This window comes from Schistocerca serialis, chromosome 11 (genome assembly GCF_023864345.2).
Source record: "Schistocerca serialis cubense isolate TAMUIC-IGC-003099 chromosome 11, iqSchSeri2.2, whole genome shotgun sequence".
Classification (NCBI taxonomy): Eukaryota; Metazoa; Arthropoda; class Insecta; order Orthoptera; family Acrididae; genus Schistocerca; species Schistocerca serialis.
The window spans coordinates 126,442,356-126,460,686 of record NC_064648.1 but is presented as its reverse complement, the minus strand read 5'-3'; the positions used below and the strand labels follow the sequence as shown (position 1 = coordinate 126,460,686).

General features: G+C 41.0%; 1 protein-coding gene across 1 annotated transcript in view; it reads left to right on the top strand.

Annotated features, from left to right (window-relative positions):
- The window catches only part of LOC126426914 (transcriptional repressor NF-X1), a 264,170-nt gene that overhangs the window by 210,331 nt on the left and 35,508 nt on the right, over positions 1-18,331 (top strand). The window contains exon 15 of the mRNA XM_050089018.1: positions 4,204-4,402. Coding sequence (XP_049944975.1) covers positions 4,204-4,402 — 199 coding nt within the window. The remainder of the gene's footprint in view (positions 1-4,203; positions 4,403-18,331) is intronic.

Here is an 18,331-nt window from a genome sequence, read left to right as displayed (position 1 = left end):
CTTTGCTTGGAACTGGGTTTCCATCTGAGCTCTTGATATTCATACAAGTGGTTCTCTTTTCTCTAAAGGTCTCTTTAATTTTCCTGTAGGCAGTATATATCTTACCCCTAGTGATATATGCCTCTACAACCTTACATTTGTCCTCTAGCCATCCCTGCTTAGCCATTTTGCACTTCCTGTCAATCTCATTTTTATATTTTCTCCTTTCATCAATTAAATTCAGTAAACCCAAGGGTTTCTACTAGCCCTTGTCTTTTTACCTACTTGGTCCTCTGCTGCCTTCACTACTTCATTCCTCAGAACTACCCATTCTTCTTCTACTGTATTTCTTTCCCCCATTCCTGTCAATTGTTCCATTATGCTCTCCCTGAAACTCGGTATAACCTCTGGTTTAGTCAGTTTATCCAGGTCCCATCTCCTTAAATTCCCATCTTTTTGCAGTTTCTTCAGTTTTAATCTACAGTTCATAACCAATAGATTGTGGTCAGAGTCCACATCTGCCTGTGGAAATGTCTTACAATTTAAAACCTGGTTCCTAAATCTCTGTCTTACCATTATGTAATCTATCTGATACCTTTTAGTATCTCCAGGATTCTTCCAGGTATACAACCTTCTTTCATGATTCTTGAACCAAGTGTTAGCTATGATTAAGTTATGCTCTGTGCAAAATTCTACAAGGCGGCTTCCTCTTTCATTTCTTCCCCCCCAATCCATATTCACCTACTATGTTTCCTTCTCTCCCTTTTCCTACTGACGAATTCCAGTCACCCATGACTATTAAATTTTCGTCTCCCTTCACTACCTGAATAATTTCTTTTATCTCGTCATACATTTCATCAATTTCTTCATCATCTGCAGAGCTAGTTGGCATATAAATTTGTACTACTGTAGTAGGCATGGGCTTCGTGTCTATCTTGGCCACAATAATGCGTTCACTATGCTGTTTGTAGTAGCTAACCCGCACTCCTATTTTTTTATTCATTATTAAACCTACTCCTGCATTACCCTTATTTGATTTTGTATTTATAACCCTGTATTCGCCCGACCAAAAGTCTTGTTCCTCCTGCCACCGAACTTCACTAATTCCCACTATATCTAACTTTAACCTATCCATTTCCCTTTTTAAATTTTCTAACCTACCTGCCCGATTAAGGGATCTGACATTCCACGCTCCGATCCGTAGAACGCCAGTTTTCTTTCCCCTGATGACGACGTCCTCTTGAGCAGTCCCCGCCCGGAGATCCGAATGGGGGGCTATTTTACCTCCAGAATATTTTACCCAAGAGGACGCCATCATCATTTAACATACAGTAAAGCTGCATGCCCTCGGAAAAAATTATGGCTGTAGTTTCCCCTTGCTTTCAGCCGTTCGCAGTACCAGCACAGCAAGGCCGTTTTGGTTAGTGTTACAAGGCCAGATCAGTCAATCATCCAGACTGTTGCCCCTGCAACTACTGAAAAGGCTGCTGCCCCTCTTCAGGAACCACATGTTTGTCTGGCCTCTCAACAGATACCCCTCCGTTGTGGTTGCACCTACGGTACGGCTATCTTGTATCGCTGAGGCATGCAAGCCTCCCCACCAAAGGCAAAGTCCATGGTTTACGGGGGGAAGGTCAAAGTACTAAGATGCAAATATTTTCATGTTGTGTCTTGGATGAGGAAGGCTGCAAAGTTAAAGACCGCTGTAAAGTGATCTGTGTGTGTTGGAAACCAAACAGGTTAACATCTTCTCAGTAGGCACAAAAGCCTCAATAAATTAAAAAAAAAAAAATTATGAATTCCACTGTGCTGCTTGTGTAACTGGACACTTTAATATCTATTACCAGACTGTTTTGAGTGTGTTCTCATTTCACATGCACGAATGAAAGTGGACACATTGTTGTTATAAGTGTGTAACAAAAATCACATGCTGTGTACGGTAGCACACGGCACAGTCGTCATTGGACACAACTGCGGAATACGTAGCTATAAAGCATACATATATCACAGTCAGCAGTCAAGCCATGTGTGTTTAAAAAGTATTTGTAGAAAATTTTAAAACTGTCTAAACAGCATGCAGTTTTTGTTATATTCTCACCTCTGCTTGTGCACTTGGAATGAGGACACACTCAAAACTGGCTGGTAGTGTTTAATAAAGTAGTCATTTGAACTAATGACTTGGTGCCAGTGATTTCATTCTTTAACACTCAGTATATGACAGATATAATATTACAGGAAATTGATCATGTCATATCAGTTGTGGTGGTTTTCTGTGATGTTGTATGTATATTCATGACTCCCTCAAACACCTGTGTTGTCTGTGGACTTCATAGTTTCTTCTGGGACCATTAGGTGTCAGCAGCACCTAGCAGCAGTGTAAAATAATCAGCATTAGTGAAACATTTGTTACTGTCACCTCATAGACAGTGCACATGTTCTGCTGCACTATTAACAAGGCATTTTGTGTTGATTTCGTATCTCTTGTGTGTGTTTGCATTTTAAATTTGATTCTTTCTAACTTGGTTACAAAAATTGCTTTTCCGTTTTCTTGCACAATAAATAGGAGTGAAATGATGTGCTTCATTTTAAGTATCAAGTTTTAACGCTACCCATACCATTATTGCTAATTGTTGGTGTGTGTTACAAAGAAAAACGCGCGCGCACACACACACACACACACACACACACACACACGGGGGGGGGGGGGGGGGGGGGGTTGTAAGTCTGCACTGGTCTACCCTGTGCAAGCCTCTTCATCCCCTAGTAACCACTGCAACATACATTCATTTTGAACTTGCCTGCTGTGTTCATCTCTTGGTATCCCTCTATAATTTTTACCCCACACACTTCCCTCTGTTCTCAGATTAGTTGTTCATTGATGGCTTGGGATATGTCCCATCAACTGATACCTTCTTTGAGTGAGGTTGTACCATAAATTCCTTTTTTACCCAGTTTGGTTCAGTATTTCATTACTCAGTCTACCCGTGTAATGTTATGCGTTCTTCTGCGTCACCACATTTCTAAAGCTTCCTATTCTCTTCTTGTGTCAAGCTGTTTACTGTCCACATTTCACTCACATACAAATGATCTCAGAAAATACTTAAATTATATTCATTGTTATCAAATTCCTGTTTTTTCAGCAATTCTTTTCTTGCTGACAGCAGTATGCATTTTCTATCCTCTCTATTTTGTCCGTCATCAGTTATTTTGCTGCCCAAGTAGTGAAACTCGTCAACTACCCTTAGTGTCTGATTTCCTAATCTTCCCTGATTTAATTCACCGTAGTTTCATTACCCTTGTTTGTACTTTCATTGGTATTCATTTCATAACCTTTTTCAAGACAGTATCATTTCTGTTCAACTATTCTTCTAAGTCGTTTGCCATCTGTCAGAGAATGATAATACCATTGGCAGATATCAAAGATTTCATCTCTTCTCTGTTAACTGTAATTCCCCTTCCAGATTTCTCTTTGGTTTCCTTTACAGCTGGCTCAATGTACAGATTGAATAAAATGGGGGGCTAGGGTACAATTGTGTCTCCCTCACTTCTCAAATTCTGTTTCACTTTCATCTCCTTCAACTGTTACAGCTGCTCTCTGGTTCCTGTACAAGCTGTAAATAGCCTTTGACACCCTGTAGTTTGTCCGTGCTACCTTCAGAATTTCAGAATGTATAGATTTCTACAAGGCAATGGCCTTGCCACAGTGGATACGCTGGTTCCTGTGAGATCACCGAAGTTACGCACAGTCGGGCGTGGTCAGCACTCGGATGGGTGACCGTCCGGGCCACCATGCGCTGTTGCCATTTTTCGGGGAGCACTCAGCCTCGTGATGGCAATTGAGGAGCTACTCGACTGAATAGTGGCAGGTTCGGTCAAGAATACCATCATAACGACCAGGAGAGCGGGTTTTGACCCCACGCCCCTCCTATCCGCATCCTGCACTGAGGATGACACGGCGGTCGGATGGTCCCGGTAGACCACTCGTGGCCTGAAGACGGAGTGCTATAGATTTCTACAAACGAGCTATAACTTACACTTTCATACGAGGCTAGCACCGTAAATGGTAGATTTAATGGGTTAGTTGCTCAGAAGCGTAGCCTTACTTCTTATCAATCTGGAGCCAGTCCTTTGCCTTCAGAGTGTAAATATCACAGTTAGTTTGAAGAAAAGAAGAGAAAAGACCCAAACGCTTAATCCCACTTTTCTGCCTGCTCTTTCCTGCAGCCTGGATTGCAACGACGAGTGCAAGATCGTGGAGCGCAGCCGGAGGTTGGCCATCGCCCTGCAGATCCGCAATCCAGACCTGTCTGCCAAGCTGACCCCGCGCTATTCGGACTACATGCGGCAGTGGGCGAAGAAGGACCCTGCTTTCTGTGCCATGGTCCACGACAAGCTGACGGAGCTCGTCAAGCTGGCCAAGGAGGTGAGGGAAAGCGTGAAAGCACTCTGCACTGGGGTGCCAACAGTGTGAGCTTTTGAAGTTAATTACTTAGTTGTTCCTCATTCTGTGGGTAATAATTATGATGTGTGTCTGTGATGTGTACGAGTTATGTCTACTATTATTGTAAAATTTTGCAACAAAAAATGGGCAACAAGCTGCCTGCCCTGGCTTCACACTGGTAGAACTAACAAGGAGAGGACTCCAGCAGTGGCATCACCTACACAGTGATGTAGGTTAAGGTCCCATCTATAACACTGAGCAGCTATTCACCCTGGTAGGCCCTTGTTTGCGAGTAATCAACAATAAATAAATACAAAAGTCAGTATTTCACATTACGCTGTATAGCTTTGTAAAGGCGAAGTTTAATACACTGGTAGTGCAGTGTAAGTTAAGCTACAGGATTCATACGAAAAATGTTGTGGATTTGAATCTCATCAGTTGCTTTAAATATTTTTATCTTTAAATCTTTATTGAAGTTACATTCCTCATTATTTTTATTCAATTAATTGGTTAAATGTACAGGCTGTACATAAAGTCCAGGAACACTTTCAATTATTTATTGCACAAGAACTAAACATTGTACAGATTCATACTTATTGCATTTTGAAGAGGAACTCTGATTTTTTTTCAAACATTCGATACGCGAACCACGAGTGACCCGGCAGATGTCAATACGGTAATGGAATTCTTGCCACACCCGTCCCAGCATGGCATCATCGACTGTGGCAGTCGCTTACTATATTCTCTCCCGGAGCTCTGCTACATCACGTGGTAGAGGCGATACATACACCAGATCTATAATGTGTCCCCACAAAAAAAGTCACACGGAGTGAGATCTGGTGATGGGGGAGGCCATTTCGTAAAACAGCTGCCCCCTTCTGTAGCACAGTCTATCCAGTGATGCGGTAGCTCTGTGTTCAGGTACCCACGAACTTCACGATGAAAATGGGGTGGAGCCCCATCCTGCTGAAAGGTTAATGGAGAGTCCCATTGCATTCAAGGGATCAGCAATCACTGCAACATGTCCAAGTAGGAATATCTAGTGACAGTGCTCTCGGCAAAGAAGAATAGCCCGTACAGTTTTCGACGTGACAAGGCACAAAAAACATTTACCGTAATTACTCGAATCTAAGCCGCACTTTTTTTCCGGTTTTTGTAATCCAAAAAACCGCCTGCGGCTTAGAATCGAGTGCAAAGCAAGCGGGAGTTCTGAAAAATGTTGGTGGGTGCCGCCACAACTAACTTCTGCCGTCGAATATATGTAGCGCCACACAGGCATGCTTTGTAGGGCACAAAGATAAATACTGGTACCAAAATCTCTGCGTCAGTAAATAAATTAAAAAAAAAAAAAAAAAAAGTGGAAGACGAGCCTTTTTCCTCCGCCCAGAGTTTCAACCACTGCGTTTTGGTACATTATCCAACAAAGTAAATACAAATTCTGTATTGTTGATCTTCGAATGTAGCAGCATTTCAATGTACTATGAAAATCTGACTGGCAAAACTGTTTGGGGTGTTTGTCAATATGGCCAACTCTACGTTCCGAATTTTTTCCTACCTGTGAGAAGAGATGGTTCCTTATAAGAACTTTTATGAATTGTGAATCACATGCAGTATTGTCTTCACCATAAGAATAATACGAATATAAACATTTTACCGTGTATTCTTTTGTGTGTGCTGCTATCTCATTTAAATCCTGTCTGCCTAATAAACTACGAAACTAGAGCGAGACAACAGCAAATGCGGAAGAATGTACATATCATGTCATGTTTATATTTGTATTATTCTTGTGCCTAATAGTGATACAGTCAGAAATGAAGCACGGCAATTGACTAGATTTTTATATCTAAGATGACTCTAATTTTTGTGCTGAATGTAATGCACTAAAGAGGTGTCTGCAAAGATTTTCAAATGGAGAAAAATTTTCGCTAAACTCTAGTTTTTTTAAGCAGTGGTAGCGTGTACAAAAGAAAGCCGAGCGGCGACAGGTCATAAATGCTCATCAGAATGCGACAAACAATGCATGACGCAGTACAGTAATGCATTTTCAGCTTAGAGTGACGTAAAACCTATAACAAAGAGAACGGCACTTATCAGATCAAAGAAAAATAAGCAATCAATTCAAACCAGATGAAGCACATGAAAAAGGAAGGGTACTCGTATAAATACGGACGGAGCGCCTGACGCATAGCAATGGCTACCTGGTAAAGCTTAACTGCTAAGCTTACAACTCGAACCAAACTACTATAGCTCTATCGTCATTCATTCGACCTAAATTGTGTCTCATATTACAATGGACCAACTTTGTTTCGATTTGGAGGTGCGGCCTAAAACTTTTCTCTCCCCTTGAATTTCGAGTCTCAAATTTCAGGTGCGGCTTAGATACGGGAAAATTTTTTTTCCGTGATTTCGAGTCTCATTTTTCATGTGCGGCTTAGATTCGAGTGCGGTTTAGATTCGAGTAAATACGGTACCTTGGGGGAATCACACTCAGATTCAATATGCATTCGTGTGGATGCTTTCTACCCCCCGATTTGACAAATTATGCCCAATCACTTTCCCATTAATGTGAAAAGTGACTATGTCACTAAAAATTAAGTGCGCAATAATGCCGTCCCCATTCTCATTCAATTGTTGCAACTCGAACAAGACTCAAAACGCTTGTCTTTGTTGTCGTCATTGAGCTTCTGCACTAGATCCAATTTTAATGGTTTCATAGACAGCTTCTGTCGCAGAACTTTCCACACTGTTATTGGAGCTGTTTCAAGTTCACGGTATGTACAATGCACTTATTTCTTTGGACTCCTTATGAATGTCTCTCATATGCGCTCCACATTAACTTCACTCACATTGGTACGGCCGCTTCTCTTTGCGGGGCACAAGCAAGCAGCGTATTGTAATGAATTTGTTGTGCCAGTGGTAAATGGCCTTCCTTATTGGTGGCTTCTTACCATACTTAGTTTTAAATATCCATTGAACAGCTGTAGCACACTTGGTTTTGTCGAACTCCAACACACAGAAAGCTGAAAGCTCGCTCCGCCCCTGAATTCGCCACGTTTGCAACTAGCGCTGACTATCGGCAAATCATCAAACTAAGGTGTGACGGTATAAGTTAAAAAAAACTTTCAGGGTTTCTCTTCAAAATAAGGTATGTATATCTGTACAATATTTGCTTCTTGTGCAATAAATAATTGAAAGGGTCTCCAAAATTTATGTATACCATGTATTTTTGTGTTTCTGTTACTTTGTAATGTCACTTTAATCACTGTACCAATTTTTTCGTTCTCTTATTTTTTTCCTATCAGTATTTTTCTGTTTGAAAACTTTGTTCATGTAATTTTAATTATTTTTATCTAACTTACTAATCTCAATTTAATTCCTTCAGTTTTATCAACCTATATTTTTCTCCATTTCTTACATTCATTATTTCTTTATTTGAATTTTCTTAACTTTATAATCCCTTCCTTCATTTCAATCTGTATCTGTGTTGCTTTGTCTGTAGTGAAGAATTTGTTTAAAATGTTCAAACTGTGGAAACTACAGGCAGGAATGTTAACAGTGTATGAAAAGATAGATTGCTACTTATCATAAAGATGACAAGTTGCAGACAGGCACATTTAAAAGTCACTTACATGGGCTTTCGGCCATACCCTTCATCAGCAAAAGAGAAACATACACCATTCATATAAACAAGCTAGCACACCACACCACACGTACACACAACCACCAACTCCAGTGTCTTGGGCCAGAATACAACTATTGTGTGGGATGCAAGCAGCAATCTGGAGGGGTCAAGGAAGGAGAACGGGTAGTAGTGTACTTGTGGGGAAGAAACGAACGCTGTCTGGTGGAGTGTGCAATTACTAGAACACCAACAGGTGCAGTCTCAGGAGGTTGTGGAGCAGGGGGGTGGGGAAAATGGGAGCGAAAAAGGAGAGGAGTGGGGAAAGATAGAAGGATGCAATGCCAGAGAGCTGTAAGTAAACAGGCTGGGAGATGAGAATGGGGAGGAGGTGATAGGACAGAGGGGGTGGGAACTGTCGTGTGAAGTGTGTGGGGCCAGTGTGTTGACATAGATTGAGGCCAGGATAATTACAAGAGCGGAGAATGTGTTGTAAGGATAACTCCTGTTTACGCAGTTCAGAAAACCTGGTGGTGGAGGGAAGGATCCAGATGGCTCAGGTAGTGAAGTAGCCATTGAATTCAAGTGTGTTATGTTCAGCCACGTGCCTTGCCACAGTGTAGTTTGCTTTGCTGTCAGTCACAGTCGGGTGGTGGCCATTCATCCTGCTGGACAGCTGGTTGGTAGTCGTACCAGTATAAAAGCTGTGTAATGATTACAGCAGAGCTGGTAAATGACATGGCTGTTTCACAGGTGGCCTGCTCCTGGTAGGGTAGGATAAACTTGTGACAGGACTGGAATAGTGAGTGCTGGGTGGGTGGATTGGGCAGATCTTGCACCTGGGTCTTCGACACGGATACGATCCTTATGGCAACAGGTTGGGGTTGGGAGTGGCATGAAGGATGGACTAGGACGTTATGGAGGTTGGGTGGGTGATGGAACACTTTAGGAGGGTTAGAAACTATCTTGGGCGGGATGTCCCTCATTTCATGGCACAATGGTAGGGTATCGAAGGCGTGGCAAAGGATGTGGTTCAGCAGTTTCAGTCCGGGATGGTACTGGGTGATGAAGGGGACACCCTTTGTGATGGTTCTTGGGGGTGTGAGGGCAAAAGGCACATGACATCTTTTTGCGGACTAGGCCTGGGGGAGAGTGTCTGTCTGTGGAGACCTCGGTTGGACCCTCAGCATACTGAGCAAGGGAGTTTTTGTCACTGCAGGTATGCCACCCCGGGTAGGCCAGGCTGTATGGGGGGGATTTTTTGGTGTGAAGGGAATGACAGCTGTCAAAATTCAAGTACTGTTGGTGATTGGCATATTCAAAGTGGACAGATGTGCAGCCCTCTGCCAACGCATCCACCCGTCTTTTCCCACTCCACTCCTTTCCTCCTCACCTCGCTGCCCCACAGCCTACTGCCTGTTGGCAGTCTACTCCCTGCACACCTCACCAGACAGTATTCATCTCTCTCCCCACTTGTACACTACTATCCCACCTCCTTCCCCTTCCGCACCCCCTCCAGACTGCCGCTCGCATCCCATGTGATAGTGGTATTCTGGCCAAAATGCTGGAGTTGGCAGTCGTGTGTGTGAGGTGTGTTGTCTTGTCTCTGTGAATGGTGTGTGTGTGTGTGTGTGTGTGTGTGTGTGTGTGTGTGTGTGTGTCTTACTGATTAAGGCTGTGGCTGATAGCTTTATGTAAGTGTCTTTTAATTGTGCCTGTCTGCAACTTGATGTGTCTTCTTTACAGTAAGTAGCAATCTCTCATTTCCTACGTAGTTGATATTGCTACCTGGAGTTTCCATTGTTTGAAATAAAGAGAATTAAATTGATGTGCACAAAGATTCCAAGTGGGAAAAGGCTGATACAAACAGAAAAGTCTGAGCAATTGAAAAAGTTAATACAGTGAATAAAGTGAAGTGGCAAAGCAATAGAAATAAAACAACTGCATTTAATCCAATTAACTGAGTAAAAGTAATGAGCAAAGTCATTTCAGTGAAGATTTAAAAATTATGTTTTCAAGCACATGATGACATTCAAACCCACAACATTTTACGTATGAGACCTGTGTCTTAACTATTACACTGTGCAGCCTGTCTATTACACACAACTTTTTCAAAGCTGTAAAACATCACATGATATTCCAATCTTTTTTTTCCCTTGATTACTCACAAACAATGGCGAGTAGCTGCAGTGTGTCACACCTGCTACCTTAACCTACAGCAGTGATTTAAAAAACTCAATCCCACTGCTTGGGACCTCTCCTTATATGTATCTATGGTCAGCAAACTTGTCTAGTGTAGCAGTAATAAATTATGTACACAAACCTTCTTCATGGTTCATTTTGTCTGTTAGTGAAAACTGTCAAAATCCCTACAGTACTTCCTGCAATTAGGCTTCGCATACGGACAGAAAAATGAGGCAGGAACTTAAATTTATTATATTTAAAGATATGCTGACTTTTTAATGATTTGTTAAGTAATGTTCTTATATTTACACTGAAGAGCCAAGGAAACTGGTACACCTGCCTAATGTTGTGTAGGCCCCTCACCAGCACACACAAGTGCTGTAACATGATATGGCATGGAGTCGACTAATGTCTGAAGTAGTGCTGGAGGGAACTGACATCATGACTACTGCAGGGCTGTCCATAAATCTGTAAGGGTACGAGCGGGTGGAGATCTCTTCTGAACAGCATGTTAAAAGTCATCCCAGATATGCTCAGTATTGTCATGTCTGGGGAGTTTGGTGGTCAGCAGAAGTGTTTAAACTCAGAAGAGCCACTGTGTAGCAATTCTGGAAGTGTGGGGGTGTCGCACTGTCCTGCTGGAATTGCCCAAGTTCAACGGAACACACAATGGACATGAAGGATGCATCTTTGTTGATCCATTACACAGCTCTACAAAATAAAATTTTTTTTTCGTTGCCAGGGAAGTTTGAACGAAAATGGGATATTGTTATGATACTCATTCCGAGTATAGTTGTACTTTTTCCAAATTGGCTCTGGTTTTTGAGATATAGGTTATTTGTGGAAATGAGAGTTTCATGTGGACAATATCGACTGCAGGGTCCATATATGGTGTAATGTATTTGCTACCTGTTTTTTAATTAGTGATATTGTACTATCTTTATTAAACAATTGTGCTCAGGGAGTGCATCTGTGTGGTTGAGGATTACATCATGCAAACATCACACTGTCAGCATGTGTTCAGTCCTGTTGTGCGGTGCGTGTGTTGGAGATATTGAGGGTTGTGCAGATTTGAATTCGGCGGTACTCGACATTCATTTGTTGGCCGAGGTAATCCCCGCAACAGCCGATAGGTAGCGTTCAGTGTAAACAAGAAAAATGGCGATGGTCGAAAGTCACACACATGTGCAGTGCAGCTTCAAGGAGATAGAACCTTCTCATCGTGACGTAGCAAGTAAGAGGTGAGTATTCATTTCACACAAAACAATTAATGATGTTTGTTGGATGTGATTGACATGCAAATACAAGAAAGTTCTGCATAATATGTAGTATTTGTGCAATTTTGTTTTAGGAAAACATGAGTTCTTCACGCCGTCTTTGCGTGAACCATCCAGATGAGTTCTGCTACATTTGTGGTGAATACGTTCTTCAAAAGAACAGGAAGAATATCTCTCCTTTTGTGAAGGAAGCGTATCTGGCATATTTCGGAATTAAACTTGGAGATCAAGACAAGGCGTGGGCACCCCATAAAGTTTGTAAATGCTGTGTGGAGAGCTTACGGCAGTGGACAAAACGAAAAAGGAAAAGCTTAAACTTCGGAGTGCCTATGGTATGGCGAGAGCAGAAGAACCATACAGATGATTGCTATTTTTGCATTGTTAATGTGAAAGGTTTTAATAGGTTCAAAAAACGAAAGTGGGAATATCCCGATTTGGAGTCAGCAAGAAGACCGGTGGTGCACAGCAAAGATGTTCCTGTACCAACCTTCACAACATTACCCATGCTAACATCATCAGATGACGATGTGCACGGCGAGGAATGTACAAGTAGTGGTTCGGAATACGAAGGACGTGAGACACAACCCCAGCAGTTCGACCAGAAGGAGCTCAGTGACTTGATACGAGAACTCAATCTTTCAAAGCAAGCATCAGAACTCTTAGCATCCAGGCTTAAGGAAAAGAACTGTCTTCATCCAAGTGTTAAAATAACAGCTTACCGGACGAGAGAAGAAAACCTTCTTCCATACTTCAACCAAGAAGAGGTTATAGTGTATTGCAGCAATATACCTGGACTTTTACTTGAATTGGGGCTGCCGGAATATAGACCAGAGGACTGGCGTCTCTTCATAGACAGTTCCACTAGAAGTTTAAAATGTGTTCTCCTACACAATGGCAATCGTTACGTATCTATTCCAATTGCCCACTCAACAAAACTTTGTGAAGCATATGCTAACATCAAGATGGTTCTGCAAAAAACTCAGTATATGCAGCACCAGTGGTTGATTTGTGTTGATTTGAAAATGGTGAACTTCTTGCTTGGACAACAAAGTGGATACACAAAGCACCCATGTTTTATCTGCATGTGGGATAGTAGGGCAAAGCACGAACATTGGAAGCAGAAAACATGGCCTCCAAGGGGAAGCAGAAAACATGGCCTCCAAGGGAACATATGGCTGTTGGTGAAGCAAACATCATTAATGAACCTCTAGTTAGTAGGGACAAGATTGTTCTTCCACCATTACATATTAAGTTAGGACTAATGAAGCAATTCACCAGAGCTTTAGACAGAAATGGTAATTGCTTCACATACATCTGCAATACGTTCCCTGGACTCAGTAGTGAAAAACTTAAGGCAGGAATATTTGATGGTCCTCAAATTCGCAGGCTCATCAACGATACCAATTTTACAAGTGTCATGACTGTCACTGAAGCATCGGCCTGGAACAGTTTTGTCACTGTTGTAAAATGTTTTTTGGGCAATCATAAAGCTCCCAATTACGAGGAACTGGTCAAAAACATGCTCACTAACTTTCAAAACTTAGGAGCTAACATGAGCATAAAATTGCACTTCCTTCACAGCCACTTGGATCGATTTCCTCGTAATCTAGGTGATTTCAGTGAGACACAAGGAGAGCGGTTCCATCAAGATATGAAAGGAATAGAGGAAAGATATAAAGGAAGATGGGACAGGCATATGATGGCAGATTATTGCTGGAATCTGCAACGTGACTGTTCTGAAGAGACCTATAAAAGGAAAGCGTGCAGGAAGCGGTTCGTCATGGACGGAAAATGATATACTTATAGAGAAACTTTTCAATTATGTTTTATATGTGGACAAATGCCTATCAGGTTTTCATAGAAGCTATTTATAAAGATTATTTTCTTTTTTCATTGTAGTTTGTAGTGCTCGAGTTCAGTATTAGCAATTTTTTCTAATTTTTTGAATAAATCATACATTATCTCAAAAACTAGAGCCAAACTGCATAAATGGTTGCTATATTCGTCCTCAGCACCACTAACCCATCCTAAAGCCACTCAAATATCCTTGGCAAGAAAATGAGTGTTGACCAGTGTTATGGACTGTGGGACAATGGCTGGCATGTATCTCTTAATACAATAATATACCAACAGCTGTATGTATTGTAGAAATTTATTTTATGAACTTCTTATATGCTACCAGTTTCGGCATTACATTAATGCCATCTTCAGGCCCCTGTACAATGAGTAGAACAAATGTACTATTATAAAAATATATAGAACATACGTTAACAATTGACAGGTATCTATGTAAACTATGTTTTAAGTTGCTCAAAAGGACATATTGTATATCATTAAAACTGTCCGCCCTGATAGCTGAGTGGTCAGCGTGACAGACTGTCAGTCCTAAGGGCCCAGGTTCGTTTCTCAGCTGGGTCGGAGATTTTCTCCGCTCAGGGACTGGGTGTTGTGTTGTCCTAATCATCATCATTTCATCCCCATCGATGCGCAGGTCGCCGAAGTGGCGTCAAATCGAAAGACCTGCACCAGGCGAACGGTCTACCTGACGGGAGGCCCAAGCCACACGACATTTCCATTTTCATCATTAAAACTACATGTAACATTAGAGAAAATATGCTTCTGCCTATGTCATGCTGTTGTTAATAGTTTTCACTGTTTTACTCGAATATAGTATAATAGATTAACAAAATAGAGGGAAACATTCCACGTGGGAAAAATATGAACATAATAGATGATCATATGCATATGCTATTATTCATAAATCCGTACCACAGAGTTGTAATAGGCCATGCATCACAACAATCAAATGTACTGCATACAGTCATATGCCCAGTGGAAGAATTTTTAAAAAAATAATTAACTAATATAAATGAATAATAAAATAAATTAAAATACAATAAAATGTGACGTAACCATATCAGAATACATAAGTTACGTATGTATAGCCTAGGTTGTGTTACGTGCGGTACGATTAATGGCTGCCACAATATTAATTATGAGAAGCATAAAAAAAGTTTGTCGTAAAACCCAGTTGCATTCACGAATTAAACAAATGAAATCATACTATAAAAATCATCAAACACCTGGTCCCGTAGGCACCACATTAGAACCCCTATGTAAGACCACCTCGCACTGTGCTGAGTGGATTAATGCAACGACAGTAGCTGCCTCATCTAGTGATAGTGACAAAGAAGATTCTCGATCACTGTATATAAAAAAAATGCCTACCTCCCTACATATAAGTTCTATACAATTATGTAGGATTATACCAAATGGAATCGAACGAATAAAAAGGAAAAGAAGAAAAATAAAAATATAGGTGGTCACCTATATAAGTCTGAACATATCAAAATGGAAGGTATACCATCCCTATGACTAAGGGTACCACCTATAACCATGTCAAACCATTCTCAAGGTTGCATTAAAGCCAGGTGTAGGAACATATGACTATCAGAATCTTAAGTACATCATCCAGTGTCATCATATTCTGTCTAATGACGTTGTTGAGTTGGGAACTGTCTGCATGGGTCTTAAATGTCACGGTACCTAAAACCTTGTCAGAATATTTGACTAGCTAAAATCAAACAATAACGAATTTATACCCATCACCTAAGTATCAAGGAAATGCAATGCTACATCAAGTATAAAAATTGGTTAAGTAGGCAATTCAAGAGTGCAACGACAGGTGAACAGTACAGCAATCCAACGGGGTTAGAGAATGACCTTGAACACATTTGCAAATCACGATAGTGGACAACCTCCACAGGAGGGTAAAAATGTAGTAGTGACCCATATGTGCCTTATATTGGCAAATATCAAAATAGCATCTAAGTATAATACACAGAATTCCAAAGTATTATACTAGAGTCCTCATGATCATCAGTATTCAAGTATTATAGGTATCTCATTTGAAGATGTATGGCAACATTGACCTAACAATATCTATGAGGGTATAAGTAATTTTGCTGGTACACCACTGATGACCTGCACCAACAAGTTAAAATATAAGTCACTGCCTATTTATGCATACCGATATCATTAAATCTTGACAGGGTGACACCTATAACGCTGTGTCTGTAAACTGTATCATCCATCCGAAGTACCAGCTAACAGAATACTCAGTGTGGTAAACGCCCCCTTATAACTTAATTGTAGTAAGGTTATACGAACAACTAACAGGAAAATGTTATCAGAAGTAAGTCTTAAACATCATCTCCAATGTTACCTTATAGGTGTAAAGACTCACTGGCCTCAAATGTATCAGAGGCCAAGAAATTTGATGAGGACACAGTGGTTCGATTAAGTTCAAATAACACGGATCTGATTCGAGCCAGGCACAAACACTCAACATATACGAGTCAAAACTAAAAATATAAAATATGTGGACTTCAGATAACGACCCCTTAACTTAGGTGTCGATGTCTACCTACAACCTTAGTCTAAAGTACTAAATATTGTCCATCCTGTCACTTATATCCACATAAGGTGTTGTCGTGACATTAAAAAGTTAATACGCGTGTCTACTGTGATTCATATAGGAAGAGGTCGATAGATGAAATGCAAATATTGCGTAACCCTACTGTCTAATATCAATAAGCCATAGAGTTGTTGGAAGTAATTGGACACAGTAAACATTATAAATTTTTTTGTATCGGGTGAGATATTTATACACCAGAAAGGTTATAGATAGCGTGAGAGTTAGATTCTGAAGTGTAAATATCTGATCCGACACAAACAATTTGAAAACGTATTACAGGCAGTTCTTTAACCCTTTGACTGACTATCCCGAGGTGAGCCACTTTGTTCACAAAGTACTATCCTGATTTGTAACTTGTGAGCACACCTTTCTCTTTGTTTCTTGCTGCTTGTACAGCATTTTTTTGCCCACAGTTTATCTTTGTTATGTATGTGACCTCTAGAAGTTGTTTGCATCAATGTCTGTGACCTCTAGAAGTTGTTTGCATCAATGTCTGTGAGCTGTTGTTTCACATCAAGTGAATAGGTGTGTGTTGACTGAACCTTTTGGGGTTTTTTTAGAAATATTCCTCTGCTCTCAGATACAACAGATTTTTTGGTGTGGACTTAAATGTTAAAGGGAAATGTAAGAAATGATCACACAGAACATGTAGCTCACACTGGACTGACGCTGGAGTCAGGCGACCGGCAAGGGGCTGGAGCTCTTTCCGAAGTGTCGCTGCAGTTGGGCGGACGCGGTGGCAGAATAACTTGCAGCTCTCATCATTAGCGTTACATCGCTCCAAACACCAATTAAATATGGAACAGATGACATTGATACTTTTTGAAAACTTTCCTGTCAAACACTTCTTCATTTGTTTAATTATATAAAATTGATGATTTTCAGTTACTTAATGTTGTTCCTGAATTTTAACCATTACTCTATTCATTGATCTGTAAATAAAATTACTGCTGTGCCAGACAAGTTGTCCACGCGTAGGTGATTAGTGACACCTGTGTGAAGCCGGGGTGGGTTATTAGCTCATATCAAAATTGACTTCAGACACAAAGTGAAATTGTATCTGCTTGGAAATTTCTCCTACCCCGAAAAGATTTCCTGAACCTGTAATAATATATATATCTTTGCGCATGGGGGAGGGGGGGGGGTATTATTTTGTTTGCTGGTTTTACACTCCTGGAAATTGAAATAAGAACACCGTGAATTCATTGTCCCAGGAAGGGGAAACTTTATTGACACATTCCTGGGGTCAGATACATCACATGATCACACTGACAGAACCACAGGCACATAGACACAGGCAACAGAGCATGCACAATGTCGGCACTAGTACAGTGTATATCCACCTTTCGCAGCAATGCAGGCTGCTATTCTCCCATGGAGACGATCGTAGAGATGCTGGATGTAGTCCTGTGGAACGGCTTGCCATGCTATTTCCACCTGGCGCCTCAGTTGGACCAGCGTTCGTGCTGGTTATTTTGTTTGCTGGTTTTAGATTGTAAGTTTTCCAATTGCATCCAACACAAATGATGTCCATTTTAAGAACAAATATTTCACTGTGCAGTTCCTGGCATATTAAAACTGTGTGACATCCAGTCCGGAATCTTGCCTTTCTCAAGCACTGTTGTTACATTAACCCCGGCACCCCCTTCACACACACACACACACACACACACACACACACACACACACACACACACAACCTCCCTCTCTTGTGTCAACAACTGACGCACATACCTCTGTGACTAACTATTTTCCACAGTGAAGAGAATGAAATCTGCACACAGGAGCTTGCTTGTAATTCCAACATAACAGTTTGTCTTAGAATTAGCAGTGCTCGGTGTGTGGTAACAGACATTTTGCTTCAGTGAAAACCACTGGATTCATTGACACCCAGTGTTTTTATGTTTAAGGTGTGAATAGAACAGTCTCTGAATACAAGTTGAGGTCAGTTTTAACTTTGTCAGAAAATGATATTCATCATAAGGCTGTATCAGTCGTAAGAAATATTATGTTTCTTACTTAGCTGCCCCATATTGTTCTCTTCATCAATTAGAAGAAATGTAAGTTTCATTTCATTGTCATTTCTCATCAGTGCAACAGTCTTAGAAATTAAATTTCCACGAATTGCATTATCAGCCACCAGGAGCAATACATCTCTGTTGAATTAACATTAGTGGCCACAGAATAGACTCATTGTCAATAGTTTGTCACACAGATCTGCCTCTCCCTTATACCTCCCTCTCCTCGCCTTGTCTTCCTCCACCATTAGTCGCTGTGAGTGGCCAGTCACTCACTGCTGTGGAGAGCTAGCTCACTAAATAGGTTGGCGAACAAGCATATTGTACAGCGTGGCC